The sequence below is a fragment of the Littorina saxatilis genome, linkage group LG5, assembly GCF_037325665.1.
Source record: "Littorina saxatilis isolate snail1 linkage group LG5, US_GU_Lsax_2.0, whole genome shotgun sequence".
Classification (NCBI taxonomy): Eukaryota; Metazoa; Mollusca; class Gastropoda; order Littorinimorpha; family Littorinidae; genus Littorina; species Littorina saxatilis.
In genome coordinates this window covers 9,987,207-10,002,921 of record NC_090249.1, presented here as the reverse complement: position 1 = coordinate 10,002,921, position 15,715 = coordinate 9,987,207, and the positions used below count along the sequence as shown (strand labels likewise).

Below are 15,715 nucleotides of genomic sequence, written 5' to 3'. Positions count from 1 at the left end.
CATATCCGGCTTTTTGTAAAAGTTGAGGCGGCACTGTCACACCCTCATTTTTCAATCAAATTGATTGAAATTTTGGCCAAGTAATCTTCGACGAAGGCCGGACTTTGGTATTGCATTTCAGCTTGGAGGCTTAAAAATTAATTAATGACTTTGGTCATTAAAAATCCGAAAATTGTAATTAAAATTATTTTTTTTATAAAAGGATCCAAAATTACGTTCATCTTATTCCTCATCATTTTCTGATTCCAAAAACATATAAATATGTTATATTCGGATTAAAAACGAGCTCTGAAAATTAAAAATATAAAAATTATGATTAAAATAAAATTTCCGAAATCGATTTAAAAAAAATTTCATCTTATTCCTTGTCGGTTCCTGATTCCAAAAACATATAGATATGATATGTTTGGATTAAAAACACGCTCAAAAAGTTAAAGCGAAGAGAGGTACAGAAAAGCGTGCTATGCAGCACAGAGCAACCGCTACCGCGCTAAACAGGGTCGTCAATTTCACTGCCTTTTGTACGAGCGGCGGACTACGGTCATTGTGAAAAAATGCAGTGCGTTCAGTTTCATTCTGTGAGTTCCACAGCTTGACTAAATGTAGTAATTTCGCTTTACACGACTTGTTTCATCCTGCCCTCACCCATTGAGGGGGAAATCGAGAGAGAGAGAGAGAGAGAGAGAGAGAGAGAGAGAGATGGGGGGGATGGGGTGGGGGGGCGTGTGAGATGACCCCATCGTCGTGTGGAACTACTGGTGATGACCTGTTATTGTCCATCAGTGCTGGAAGCAACGTCGATTGCCTTCATTACTCCTCCTGCCATTTTAATTTTCTGCTTAGCCTTTGGGAGGAAGGGGGTTGTTCTAAAATTGACCATTGATTTCGTTTTCCTTCAAGTCTCTGCGAAGAGTCGTTATTAAAATCAATATCAAGATATCCTTCCTAGGGCATGTCTTTCCGTCTTCTGCATGCACCCCAGTCTGTCTGTCTAAAGTCCTCTGTGTGTGTGGGGGGGGGGGTACACACACACACACACACACACCGCTACCAGTACCACCCAGACCTTGTATCATCAATGATTACCCTCAAACACAGCTAGTGTTGATTACCTGTGATCTTCAATCAGTGGTCGAAACAACGCCGATCGCCATTATTACTCCTCTTACCGTTTTCCTCATCTGCCCTGGAATTCCCAACAGTGACCATTGATTTCCCAAACGTGTAAAGGAGATAAGCCTTTCTATTTATAAAAAAAAAAAAAAAAATTTAAAAAAATCCGTCTTGTAATTTTCTGCGAAGATGTCACAGAATGCAGACGATGACCTTCTCATCGCAATGATGTCCCCTAGTTTTCTTGTTCTATTAAATCGGTTTTGTGTCCGCTCCCCCCCCCCCCCCCCACCACACTCACGTGTGTGTGTGTGTATATATCAATATGTCTAAGTCTCTCTTTCTCATTCTTTGTCTCATTCTCAATCTCTCTCATTCTCTGTCTCTCTCTCTCTTTCTCTTTTTCTCTCTTCCACTCACACGCACGCACGCACACGCACGCACACACACACACACACACACACGTATGCAGCTTTCAGCAGAGGATAATACTTTCTTTCTTTGATCCGAGGGCTTTGCTGTTCAGCGCTTTCGTCTCCATCTATTGATTTTGCTTTTCCTCTCTCCCCTTAGCCTGTTCCCTAAAGGTCGCTCTGTCTCTGTCTTCATCCTTGTCCCCAAACGCGTGTGTGTGTGTGTGTGTTCTCCCTATCATTCTCTCTCTCTCGCTCTCTCACTCACACACACACACACCCATAATCACACGCACACACGATCGTTCTATATCTTGTTCTTTCCACCAACCCCCTCCCCATTACCGTCGCCGTGTGGTGAGGACACTGCTCTGTTGAAGGCCAGTCTTGTTCTTTTCTTTATTTGGTGTTTAACGTCGTTTTCAACCGTTCAAGGTTATATCGCGACGGGGAAAGGGGGGTGGGGGGTGGGATAGAGCCTCTTGTTCACAAAAGCACTAATCAAAAAATTGCTCCAGGGGCAGTTGCAACGTAGTACAATATAATTATGACCTTACTGGGAGAATGCAAGTTTCCAGTACAAAGGACTTAACATTTCTTACATACTGCTTGACTAAAATCTTTACAAACATTGACTATATTCTATACAAGAAACACTTAACAAGGGTAAAAGGAGAAACAGAATCCGTTAGTCGCCTCTTACGACATGCTGGGGAGCATCCGGTAAATTCTTCCCCCATACCCGCGGGGGGTGAAGGCCAGTCGTAGCACAGGCTGGGTGAGGGGCTGTGAGTGGAGATTATGTGGCGACTTTACCATCGGTCATATGTTTTGCTGGACTTTACAGATAAGGATGGTTCTTGTATGTTTAGGATATGTGTTTTGCAAACTGTTGAAACACAAAAAAAAGCTTTGAAGTAAGAGTGTTTGCTGGTAAACGTGCTCTTACTCTCTCCCTCTCTCCCTCTCTCTCTCTATCTCTTTCTGGGGCAACCCCTGATCTTTCCCACCTTCCTGCTTAACTTTAACTGCTTGTGCTAATGAAATCCTTTTTCTTAGTGCTGTACCTGATGTAATTTTACTTTGCTTCTGCTTTTACCGTTTGCTCGCGCACCCCATCTTCTTTCTCCAAATAAGAAGGGTACCCTTTGGGGGAGGGGGGGGGGGGGATGATGTCAAAAGGGAAGTCCGCGAAAGATTTAATCATGAGTCTTTATTCACTTTAAAAAAAATTTTTTTTAACTGTGTTGAACCTTTCAGGGAAATGTGAAAAGTGGAGCATTTTAGATCTTCTGTTATTTTTCTTCGCCGTCTTTAAAAAAAAAAAAAAAAAAAGCAACGAAAACCCAACTTCTTGTTTTTCTCTTTTATGGTGTCACAATTATTTTTTCATTGATTTGGTGCATCGCTTGCCTATGGAATGTGGAATGGGTTTTATGAAAAGCCCAGGGGAGTATTAACTGACAAGAAACGATGTCGTGCCATTATAATAATAATGCTGTTTCCCCCTGTATGCTATTTTCTTTATCACCCTTGCGACACAGCCAGGGCGATCAAACCAGCTAGCAAATGTCGTTCTGAGATTGATCAAGCGTGCGCAAAGATGAATGATTTTATGAAACAGAACAACTGTTTATGTGATGATTTCATGAAAATAGATTTACTGTTTATTGTTTTCTAACCTGCTAATCTGCTGATGAAATTTGAAAGGACCTTTCGTCTTACACTGAGGAAATTCCTGATTAAGGGACAAGGAGGCACTGTGATGTTTAGAGGATTTGTGTATCCTCTATGTGAGTGAGTGAGAGTGTGTGTGTGTGTGTGTGTGTGTGTGTGTGTGTGTGTGTGTGTGTGTGTGTGTGTGTGTGTGTGTGTGTGTGTGTGTGTGTGTGTGTGTGTGTGTGTGTGTGTGTCTGTGCGTGCTTGACAGGGTTTCACGAAACTATGGTAGGGCACGTTCAACCCAATGATCAGACAGAACACATGCACTTGGTACTCGGGCTTTTTGCTAAAAGCGGGCGACAGATATTGCTCTGCTATTGATCTTCCATGGGCAGAGATGGATGAGTGTATGAAGCAAAGTATTGACTACCTATCTGTAGCCTGCACAATTACAGACTGGGGCTAACAACTCCATCCTTGCACATGTGGCTACATTGTACAACCAAATGGAAGGGGGGGGGGGGGGGGGCTACTGAAGTACAGTCTTGCATTAACAACTGGATTCTCATAGTTACGTAGTTAGAAGGGGGTAGGGAGGGAGATGACAACGGAATTGCAGACATGTGCTAACACCTCGACCCTTGTAGCTACAGCCAAATGAAAGGGTGGGGGTGCACTTTCTGTGTGTTTTTTTGCGAAAATGTATAATGGACGTTGTGAAGGGGGGGGGGGGGGGGGGGGGGGGGGGGCGGAGGCACTGTTCCTGTGTTTGATCGCGAAAAGGTTTATTGGACATTGTTTAGCCGTGTGGCATTTACAGAGCTTGCAAAACCAAGTCTTAGGGCTGTCTCGGTGGGGCTTAGCACGTGCAATGAATAGAATAGATGGCGACATTGCATGCACTGTGTCCCGGGGGTTTCTCACGTCACTTTTTGTTTGCTCACTAGCATGTGTTCATGTTTGGGCAGAGCAGATTGAGATGGCTTCTGTTGCTATCCCCTACATTTTATTAAAACGTTGTTTTGAGTTATTTTATGGTTAATTTTGATGTGTTCGGGTTTTTACAATTTCTTTAGGTTTATTTATGGAGTATCCCATGCATTGATTGCTGCACAGCATGTGTTGGTGTTTGATAAACGCTCAGTTCACTGAAATGCGGTGATTATCTGGATGGATTCTCTTTTATCAACAGACAGGTATGTCTGTCTGTCTGGAGGTCCGTTCATCTGTTTGTTTGCCTTATGTTTTGGAGAAGGTTAGTGTTGGAAAAGGGGTGGGAAAGACATAGAACCCTTAAAATCATCTGCGTTTGAGTTTTTGAGTGCCAGCATAATTATGTGCTGACGGTGTGTTTGTGTGTATTTCATGCTGATAGTGTGTTTGTTAGTTTGTATAGAATATTGATAGTGTGTTTCATTGTGTGTATTTGATAAATATTAGTGACAGTGAGTTTGTGTGTGCATTTTATGCTGACGGTGCGTTTGTCTGTGTGTATTTCCAGGAGGCAGTCCACACGAGAGTCCTCGCAACTTGTCACCCAATCAACATGTCAGCTTTGCTTTCCAGGCCATCAGAAAGTAAGTGCTCTGCCTGTTTGCAAGGTCATGGTCACGTGGGTACCCCTGTTGTGCACTACCAGCTTCCTTTGGGATTTAGGCATGGTCACTTTCACTTAATTAACTGCGTAAATCTGTTGAGATAATCAAAAAGCGAGAAAGGTTAGTATATGGATTGTTTAATTATTGACAAAACAAAACATTCACATTGAATTTTGACATTGATTCAGAAATCTATCTTTCTTTCTTAAAAAAGGCATGCATGGGTTTAGGGGTATTGGCTGCTTGCTCTCTTGAGCATTCTATGACACTGACAATAAGCACAGGCAATAAGCGTAGGATGCTCAAGGCCATATCTTGTCAAATGGTTTCATGCTAGTTCAATCATGATTTTCCTAAGTATTTGGAACAGTTTTAATAAAAAAAAAAGCTGAAACAGATAGACTGCTACCGTTCCAAAATCAAGAATAAAATCAAAAACCAAAACGAGGTTTAGTTATTGGAATGATGAATCATGAAAACAACAAAACATACATTATCATGTTGACCAAGGAGATGGACATACAAATGATAATGAGGCAATCAACAGACAAAATAACTTAGCTCAGTTAGAGGTTGTCAATATAATGAGAGTCCAACAATGTTAATGAGGTTAACAGTGTGAGACATAACTTGCAAAGGAACATTTCTGGTGAGAGAAAAACACACGCACAAAACTTTAAAAAAAGAAAGTGAATACAGACATGAAAGGGAACTTCGAGATCTCTTAACTCTGAAAGCTCCACGGTAGAAATGTTAAAACACCAAGACACAACAGGGGTGCCCCTACAGTGACCAACCATTTCAACCAATTTTCTCTTGCCAAGGTCACCCAGTCACCTTTGCTTGTATTTTTGCCTGCACTTTAAGTTGACTCACAGTTTCTTGTTTCGTTAGTGTGTTGGCCTGCTTTTTTGTTTGATCTGTTTTTGCGAAAATGTATAATGGACGTTGGTTGTTTGTCATGGCGAAACGATTTTCGGTCTGGCTTTTAGGCCTGTTTTGCATACTAGGTGCTTAGTTAGATTTTGATACTAACTTCACCCTTTCCCCTTGTTTAGTTCGCTTCATATTGGGTTATTTGGGTTGCATCACTGTTAGAAACAAAACAACGCTATGCAGCATTTAAGTGAGATCATGTTTAGTGGGTGCAGTTGTACTTCTCAGAATGGAACATCTATATGACTGGCCGAGTGACCCTGCCTGGCAGGTTTACTCTCTTAGTCTTAGCTGAATTCTTCCCTGGAATAAACCCAGCAAACGATAACTCAAGGACCGGTGTTCATTTTGTTATGTCAGCACTTATAAACCATAATTATGGCAGCATTTCTGCGCTGTCCAACCTGCCTCATAGAACAATTACAAGTGTTACTGTAGGTAATCAACTTTCGCCCACCCACCCCTCTCTCTCTGTCTCTCTCTCCCCTCTCTCTCTCTCTCTCTCTCTCTCTCTCTCTCTCTCTCTCTCTCTCTCTCTCTCTCTCTCTCTCTCTCCCTCCCCCCCCCCATCCCCACGGTCCCCTTTTTCTCCTCTCACTGACAAAGAAAGAAAGAAATAGAAGAAGAATAGGCAGGACAAAATTAGATAAAAAGAATGATTGACTCATAAAGAAAGAAAGAAAGAAATATGATAATAATAAGAAGAAGAAGCAGAAAATAAGATAAAAGCAAGATAAATGGCTGTCAGCCGACTTGGGCATCGCTGATACTGTGGCTAACAGAGCCCTAAGCGCAACAGCCTTGCTGGAATATCATTTGCACACACATGTCATATTGATCAGCCAATAACACATTGATGAGGGCAAACAGCTTGACTGATTGCTTTCTCCATCAGCAGAATCCTGGCAGGCAACTGGTAAAGATAAGAGGTATGATGGTAGAGACAGTGTTCTAATAGAAGAGCAGTAACTACTATAGAACGGCTTTGTACCATGCGAGAACTTCATTTATTTTTTGTCAAAGCTTTGAAAAAATAAAATTGAAATCCCCTTTTTTCATCCACTTTTGTTTCCAAGCTGGGGATCATTTGTAGGGTCACTATCCTGTCAACCCATTGAAGGCCACTGCAGAAAGACAGATTGGCAGCTCACCATTGGATCTATATTGATATACTCAAATATTAAGAGAAGATTTGCAAAACAGTATCACACACAAATCTTTCTCCAGCAAAAATGACTTCGGTTTTGCCCTCCTGTCCACTGTAACTTTTCACCTTAATGAGCAGTGGGTGGGGGAGGTGGGAGGAGTTGAGGTGGGGATAGTGGGAGGGGGGGGGAGTGAGATTGTGGGAGGTGTGTGTTGACCATTGTGACGTTGCTATGTATTAGGTGCGACGGACGCCGCTGGTCCTTCGCTTCCATCCCGTCCTCGGGCTATGGGACCAACACCCCGGGCAGCTCCTCCAATGTGTCGGTAAGTGACACTCACTCTCATACACACACACACACACACACACACACACACACACACACACACGCGCGCGCGCGCGCAATTACACCCCCATCCTCTTTGTCAACAATGGAAATTGCTACAGTGGTACCTGTGATGAAAGGACATCCTTTGAGGCCAACCAAAAAGTCAATTGATTGCTGGTGGCCAGTCACAACAGGTACATGTTGTCAATATTCTAGACAAAGGGACAACAGAGAGTGTCCTTTCCTATGAGGGGTGTCCTCTCATCAGATTGGCCTCACATCATTGGTGCCATTTTACCTCAAGAAAAACTTTAAAGGGAAAGTCCTCACTCCAGTTACTAATTGCTGGTCTCTGAAAAATACATGAAATGTGGCTTCTGTTTGGGAGAATGTGACAGTCATTCCCTTTTCAAATGTCTGGAAGTAGAATGGTCTTCTTCTTCTTCTTCTTCTTCTTCTGCGTTCGTGGGCTGATACTCCCATGTACACTCGTGTTTTTGCACGAGTGGAATTTTACGTGTATGACCGTTTTTACCCCGCCATTTAGGCAACCATACGCCGCTTTCGGAGGAATCATGCTGGGTATTTTCGTGTTTCTATATCCCACCGAACTCTGACATGGATTACAGGATCTTTTTCTTGTGCTTGCGTGTACACGAAGGAGGATAAGCCACTAGCAGGTCTGCACATAAGTTGACCTGGGAGATCGGAAAAATCTCCACACTTAACCCACCAGGCGGCCGCGGCTGGGATTCGAACCCTCGACCTTCCGATTAAGAGGCCGACGTCTTACCACCCCGCCACAGCGCCCGTCGTAGAATGGTCTGAAAATAGTGATAAATGTTTGGACTCTGTGAAGAAATAATCTGAGAAAACAAGGACATGAAAGGGAGAAAGTCATCGAGAGTGTTTCTTTGAATAATTGCACTGTATTTATAAAGGCCTTCTACTGAGAGAAACAAAAGTCGTACAATGTCCCAAAGTGTCATACATCTGTCTTCAAAACAGAACACTGCTTTCCTTGCTGCTTTATAATGCCCTGTTGGTTTTTCCCCAGTTTGCATGGTCTTTGAAGGTTTTAATTAACTTCAAAGGGAGGAGTGTTGCTCTGTTGTGTAAATTGAAAGCCATCCATAAGTCAAGAAGGAATCTGAAATGGATTGAATGCTAACACTTCAAAATCAAGAATTAAAAGTAAAGAACAATAAAGGTTAGTTTATGGAACGTTCAATTGTGGACAAAACAAAACATTCATAAGAATCTTAATGGAATATACTTTAACCATAAGTCAAATCCAGATCAGTAGTTTTATGGTGCATTTAGAAATTCTTGTCAAAAGACAAAAGAAATCTTGACTCACAAAGACAAAAGAAAGCACAATTTCAATGTCATAGTTTTCGTATGTAATTTGTAAAGATCTTTTTAACATTGTTTGGCCTTTAGTTTTATGAAATGTCAAGGAGAGAGGGAACGTATATTGGTGTAGGAGTGAGAAGACAAGATAGTAAGGAACATTGGTCGGTGGCCACTGTGCCTGAGGCGATGACCTGCCTCTCACTTGATGACTGTTGTCTCGACATCAACATTCCTCTCATGTAACAGACTGGTGTGATTTTGGTTTGTGGCAGGCGGTGTTTTCTGTTGTCTGTATAATATACATGTTCATTATGGATGAAAAAGAGAAGGGGGAAGGGTGGCGGTTGCCACAAGACATATATTGATTTTTACTTATATTTTGTCCACACACAGTCAGCCGTTGTTAGGTGTGTATGGTAATGCACAAAACAGCAGTGATTGTTTGTAAGTCCTTGGGTTTCCCTACTATAAGCTGAGAAGATTAGAGTGAGAGCAAGGTGATTGTGTCTAGGTGGGTATATCCTCTCTTCATATGGTGGGTTTGAACAAAGGCTTTGTTGTGAAGGATCTGGTGTTTGTTGTTGTTGTTCTTCAAGTTATATGCTGACAGGAGAGGATACCTTGAGGTGGTTGTTTTATCTGTGGTTTTTATTCTTACAGGACAATGATTCCTTGGTGTATTGTGTTTGATTTTGTGCATTCCAGTGGTCACAGTGCTTCTGCATTCTGATCGCCACCGTTACTTGTTGCTGATCATACACAGCTAATACTTTGTGCTCGCTATCTAGAGGTTTACAGGGGAGAAGTGGTTCGACCTACTTCAGTTCTTATTTCGGGTCAGAATCAAAGACAGGAAGTTTGGGGATTGTTGAGGGGACCCCCGTTGAATGAGCTTGCTTTCTTACCATACGGAGTGAACACTGACATAGCTTGCAGTTGAACGCAATTTAATGTTTTCTCAAGCTCAAGATTCTTCTCAGAACTCAGAATTTGTCATCGTAATCTTGAACAGCTGACTTTAGTTCTTGAAAAATGTGCCAACAAGTTCATATTCCTTGGTAAAAAAGGTTTTTCTATTAATCAAAGAGTTCATTGGCTCGGAATTCTGTTTGAAATTGGTAAGTCAGACTAGATGTTCCATCCAGAACATAGTGGTCAGGTAGCAGGGTGGGATGGGGAAGGGAGAGAGTAAAGAGGGTGAGTTAAAGAGCACACACCAGACCCTGCAGAAACAGAAGGAAGACTGATCGTTGTTTGGCACGACATCCCTCACTCACATCCCTCACTCCCGCACACATGAGGAGGGGGAGGGGGGGGGGAGCTACCAGTTCTTTGCTGGCATGCTGTGCTCTGGTTTTTTTTAGGACACTCTTGGTGAAAAAGGCATTTTACCAAGACAACAGAGTGTTAACCTCTTGCTCTGATGTGTTGTGTTTGGGAGTGGTGATAGGTCTCCAGGAGATAGCTGGTCATATCAGAAAGGCAGCACAGTGATTATCATTTTGTTAGGGTCCCTGTCTGTTGGTACTTGTTTCTCTCATTTCTCAGGACAACTCACAGTGTTGTGTCTGTTTGACCTGAACTCTTCTGGACTTCTTCTTTGCCTGCTTTTCTCAAAGAATTTCTTTCATTTCCACTGTTGATGAACTTTTTGCTAATTCCTGAGTCTTCCACCTTTTTCTCATGCCCCTAATGGCTCTGCCACGAGGGTGTAAAACAACTGTTTTTTTCTTCCATCTTTTTCTCAACCTATGTTTCTGTCTCTGGTATCATTTGTTCCTCCCTGTCTAGCTTACCCCCCTTTCTTTACATTTCTCATGCTGTAGTGCCAGAAAGGAGAGAACAACAACAGATTCTACTTTAACTGAAGAAAAACAACCTGAGATTAAAAACAAAGTGTTTGTAGCAGAAATGTATATCCCAGGCATAAGCTTAGATCACCTCTATTGTGATTCCCTGTATGAGTTTTGGCTGATAAAACTTCTTTTTTTTAAATGAGAACATTGAGATAGCAGTCAGGCATGGTAATAGGAAGGTTTCTGCCAGTTATCTCTTTGAGGTTTTGGGTGCTTAGAGAGTACCGTGCCCCTTGCGGGGGCATCAAACATCGAGGTCACAAGCAGGGTCAAGGGGAAGGTCGGCTGGGCGGACAGGAGACTATTGTCCGCCGAAAGGCAAATTTCCGCCGATTTTTTTTTTGTTCTGCCGAAAAAGCAGAAGTGTCCGCCAAAAAAAAAATGGGGAGGCAAAAATGGTTCTAAAAACTGAATTTAATGGCAAACTTGGAGCTAAGATGACACCAAATTGCACCATTTGGATTCTTTGAAGAGAAAAAAATTACGGGCCCCCCCTAGTAAGGCTAGGCGCTTTGCGCCATCGACTTTGTTATTACTTACAAATTTTCAGTCTTTTTGTACAATTTTCAATTTCCATGCCTGAGCACTACATGTGGCGGTGGAGAATAATGAATGGTGTCTTTGTGGAATGAAAAAGCACTTCCAAAATTAATGCCTTTGCACCTAGTACTTAGGATCGCATTCCCAATTTGAAGAGGGCCCTTAACCCAATGCCCCCTGACAAAAAAATGGCAGGCAGCCTTCTTAATCCTGAGCAAAGGGAAACTACTCCGCACAACATGCACACATACAAAACAAAACAATTCATATAAAATCATAGAGTACTCACATTTATATAGAAGATGGCAGAATAACTCGAGAATAGACTATAGTTTCATATGCAAGTATGTTCTGTCCACTTCCGATGTAATAAATGTTGTTTAAAAAAAACAATCCAGCAAGTGTTCTTCAAAAACGTCCAACGTGTCAGCCTTCAGTCCTCATTTACACCAATATATGTTGAAACTCCCAGAAAAATCCTCCCGAAAGTCCTGTTGTCGAATAACAACACCCAGATCGATGTCAAGACTCATCCCCTTTCACCTCTTCAAGTAGAAAACCTTCGAAAGGCGTGTCAGAATCGTCATCTGAGTTCCCCATGATCGAACACCATACTTCCAAACCTTCGTTCAACGCCATTATGTCAGCCAAAAAAATCTCAAACTTTGAAAATTCACAGCAAACACACTATCGCATCGATTCAAACTCTGCAAACGCTAGAATGAAGCAGCCGGAAGGAAGTGCATTAATCACATCCGGTCGCAAGGCCTTATGGGTAAGGCTCAAAGCGAAAGTGAAAGTAGGTGACCTAGTGTTTAGCGGGCCATGCCGGGCGTTTCAGGGATTTCATAGGGCACTTCCAGCGGGCCATGCCGGGCGGTTCAGGGGGCATTGGGTTAAATAGTTGAAATGCTCAAAGCAGTGCCTAATAGTTCCTGCAGGTCCACTATTTATTTCGAAAAAGAAAATTAGTAAGAGAAATCTGAGGACTTTAAATTTAAGGAGAAAACTCTTAAGGCCTGATCTACAAAATCTTTACTTTGAGGCGATTGTGATTTTACATTCTAAGTGTCTCTACTTTGAAGTTATTATGTTTTGCCGCTCCTCAATTAATGCCTTTGCTTTGAGACAGTCATGTTTGATCGTTTCTAAGAACTCAGTGTGTGCTTTGAAATGATTTTGTTTTTCTCAGTGTCTGTACCTTGAAGCAATTAATGTTGACCATGGCTTACACGTACTAACATAAACTCAAAAAGTTCTGCTGTTTCCGTCTCGCAACTCCTCACAAGAGCAGCTTTTTGCCGTTAAGTTGTGTTGCTGCTTTGAATCAGTCAAGTTTGGCCGTATCTCAGTGTCTTCATATATGTTCCTTGAAGCAGTGAGATGTGTTTGACCATGGCCCAGTGTTGCCTTAACCACACATACTAACAGTAACGCAGAAGGTTGCGCTGTTTCAGTCACGGTACTCCTCACAAGAGCGGCTCCATCAACTGCCATCGGCGCCCACACAGGAGGAGCTGCACTTCCTCTCGCACCACTTCGGCAGCTCGGAAAACACTGTGGTTGGAGACGACAGCGACGGTCGTTCTTCACCAAGCATGCGACCACGCTCACGAAGCCTCAGGTAGTGCATTGTCTTGGTTACTGTTAGTGTTAGCATCTCCATCCTATACTTTATTTTCATTCTAAGTAGAGTGTACTAATGGTTTGTGTGTGTGTGTGTGTGTTTTTCCTTCATTTTTTCCCATGATTATAACTTTGAGGGTTTCTTCCATTTTATGCTTTAGTTTTGTTTAATTAGGTCATATTAATACAAAAAATAACAAATAAAAATGTGGGGGGATTACTTTGAGGGGTTTTAATTTTCCCCATTTTCAAGTTATTCATTTATGGGTGTGTGTCACCTAACGTCTTTTTAAAAATTGTATTTGACCAGTAGAAGCAGGTGCTTTTCTTACATATTTGCGCAAAGTGATATTGTCCTTAAACCTTTTAATTAAATGTTAACAAGCATATAAATCATTACACATTTTGAGCTGTTTTTGTTATTCTTTGACAAACAAATAAATGATACACAAGTCAGTATAAGTCAGGAATTAATTATCAGGAAAAGTTATGAAAGATTTTGGTTCCATTTTTCTCTGTTGCATTTTCCCCAGTTTTACAACTTGCTTGCTTGTTGTCGTTAGCATTTTACTTTGGTGTGGGTTACTTTTGCATTTGAAAAAGCTTGATTTAAAAAAGAAAAAAAAATGTTTTGTGTGTGTGCATGGGTTAGGGACTAAACAATTTGGTTGATTGTGGTAATGGGTCACTTTTGTTTGCTGCTGCATTTTTTCGCTCACATTTTCTCAGTGATTATTTTAGTATGAACAATGAGATTAAGTTGTGGCTATGGAGCTCCAGTAAATGCTAGTAAATTCTCTCTGTTATGGTTTGTTACATGACGCAGACTTGTGGCAATTCCAGAAAGAGCGAGAACTGAACTGAAGCGTTGGTAGGTTTGTAGACTGGCCCGTCTGATTCTGAAAGTTACCATCTTCTCACAACTTGTTTACATCAAGATTTTGTTCGTGGGGCATTAAATTAAAAACTTTATTGGAACATAACAACCAGTCTAGGCTTTGGCTGATGTTTGAAGAAGCCAACATTTCATTAGAAAAAGAATATGGGACGGAAAATTAAAAGCTGGTTATTGGAAAATACCAGCTTGGGCTTTGCCTGATGTTTTGAGGCCAATTAAGTTCATTAAAAAAAAATGCATCAACAGCATTAAGAAGCGATGACACAATGGTTTCTGGTAGCAATCAGTAACAGGAACAAGGGGGCTAAAAAAGCTTTTGGTTTTTGCCCAGATATGTGTGGCCAAGTGGAGTGTTTTGAGTCTGTTGGTTGCATTATTTGGGGTGGCATGTTTGTCCTGCATTAAACTTGTTGTATTTGGTCAAGTTAGGGGAAAGGGTTGCTGTGTGACAGCGGTTATAGAGGGAACATGGTTTTGGTTACTTTTTATTTTAGCTTAAAATTGCTGTTTGGTTTGGTGAAGAGTCTACTCCTGGGTCTGGTTGCACTTTAGAGGAGCAGGGAATCTTTAACATGTATCGTTGCACTGTAGGAGATAGCTCTTTAATGACCACATCTGCTTACTCTTTGCTGATGGTCCCTAATGGACCCAGCTTTTGCAAAGCCAAGGTTGATATTGTGTGGAGGAGGGGGAAGTAGCATCAGGTGGAAGAGCCTCAAAGCCAAGGCATAGTCCTTCCCATGTAGTCAACCTCCCGCTCACCATCTGGCCAGGCTTTTTGACAAGGGATAAGACTATCCCTCCACGTGGACACATGCCCAAAATCAACAACCTTTGTGCTTTCTGTGAAAATTTGAATTTTGTCAATTTGTTAAATTAATTAATTTTTAAAAATGGCCACTCTGATTGTGTGCGTGTGTCCAAGTGCAGGGTGGTGTTATACTGTGTAAATACCTGGCCACATCCAAAATAATGAACCAAACTGTTTCCACTGGAAGGACTGTGCCTTGAATATGTGCCAGGAAAGGGTTAAAGGGAAAGACGTTTATGCAGCCTGTTGTCATGCCAGGAATTCGTTTGCTGGTCAAAGCCTGGAAGCTGATAGATTTCTGTTGGTTGTTTGTATTTTGTTTATGTGTGAGTGTGTGTGTGCTTACGTTGAATAAATTGTAGAGAGGGTAAGTGACAGCGTGGTGATTTAGGAATAGCGCCTTTGATTAGGTTTAAGTAGTATGTGTAGAAGATCCAATCTCAAGTAGACCAAGTTAGATCATGGACTTGATCAGCAGTGCATGCTTGTTTTCCACACACAAAATGTGTATGTCAGGTTGCTCAAAGTTTGGATTTTGAAGTATAAAAAAAGATGGAATAAGATTCTTCACTCATACACAAATGTCGAGAAGCTTTTTTTTTTTAATTTCTTTTTAATGTTCATCAAAACTGTAGAACGTTTTTGGCTGAAAAAATGAACTGATTGCTCTTTATTCCAGTATTGTTTATTTGATTCAGGTTTTAGCTTGCAAGTGCATTTGAAGTTTGTTTGACTAATAATAGAAATAATTTGTATGTCCATATTTTTTTCCTTTTATGATTAAAGTGTGTTTATACTAACCTTATAATATAAGAAACAGTTTTTCTTTATCTATTTTTATTTCATATTGATTTCTAATTTCAGTTATTTCTAATAACAGCTAACCCAAATTTCATCTTTGACAATAATTCTGCCATTTTACTGACCCATTATATTTGTCTTTTGTTTTCATTCACTCTCTCTCTGTTCCTGTGCTTCTTGACTCACAGCCTGTCCTGGCTTACCTTAGAGTAAGGATTTTTATTGTTTGGTGGTTTGGGTAACCATGGCAACCCCCTGTGCTATGCTAGCCTAGCTTGCTGGTCTTGTTGGTCTTATCTTGGTTCCTCTCCTGTGAATATTGTCAGTACTTCCCCCTGCATGGGATTGAGCATGGTGATTCACCTGCATTGTGACTGAGGTAGCTATCACTGTTCCAACACTGTTGGTTGCTCTCTCCTCCATTTGCAAGCGAACCTTGATCAATGCATTTTGTGTGTGTGTGTGAATCAAGAGAGGGTTACTAATAAGAGAGGGGGGGGGGGGGGCGTGGAGGGAGTTGAGTGTGTGAATAAAAGAAAAGGATTGAAGCCATTCTAATTGTCTCCTTTGCATGTCTTGTTTGTTCTAAGAAGAGATTTTTTTTATAACCATGTTTGAGAGCGTCTGTAA

At 41.4% G+C, this 15,715-nt stretch overlaps 1 protein-coding gene across 4 annotated transcripts in view; it reads left to right on the top strand.

The window, feature by feature from the left end:
- Positions 1 to 15,715, top strand: part of LOC138966263 (microtubule-associated serine/threonine-protein kinase 3-like) — a 211,480-nt gene that overhangs the window by 139,691 nt on the left and 56,074 nt on the right. For all 4 annotated transcript variants that reach the window (XM_070338411.1, XM_070338412.1, XM_070338410.1 and 1 more), the window contains 3 exons: positions 4,690 to 4,765; positions 7,111 to 7,195; positions 12,407 to 12,573. In XM_070338411.1, coding sequence (XP_070194512.1) covers positions 4,690 to 4,765; positions 7,111 to 7,195; positions 12,407 to 12,573 — 328 coding nt within the window. The remainder of the gene's footprint in view (positions 1 to 4,689; positions 4,766 to 7,110; positions 7,196 to 12,406; positions 12,574 to 15,715) is intronic.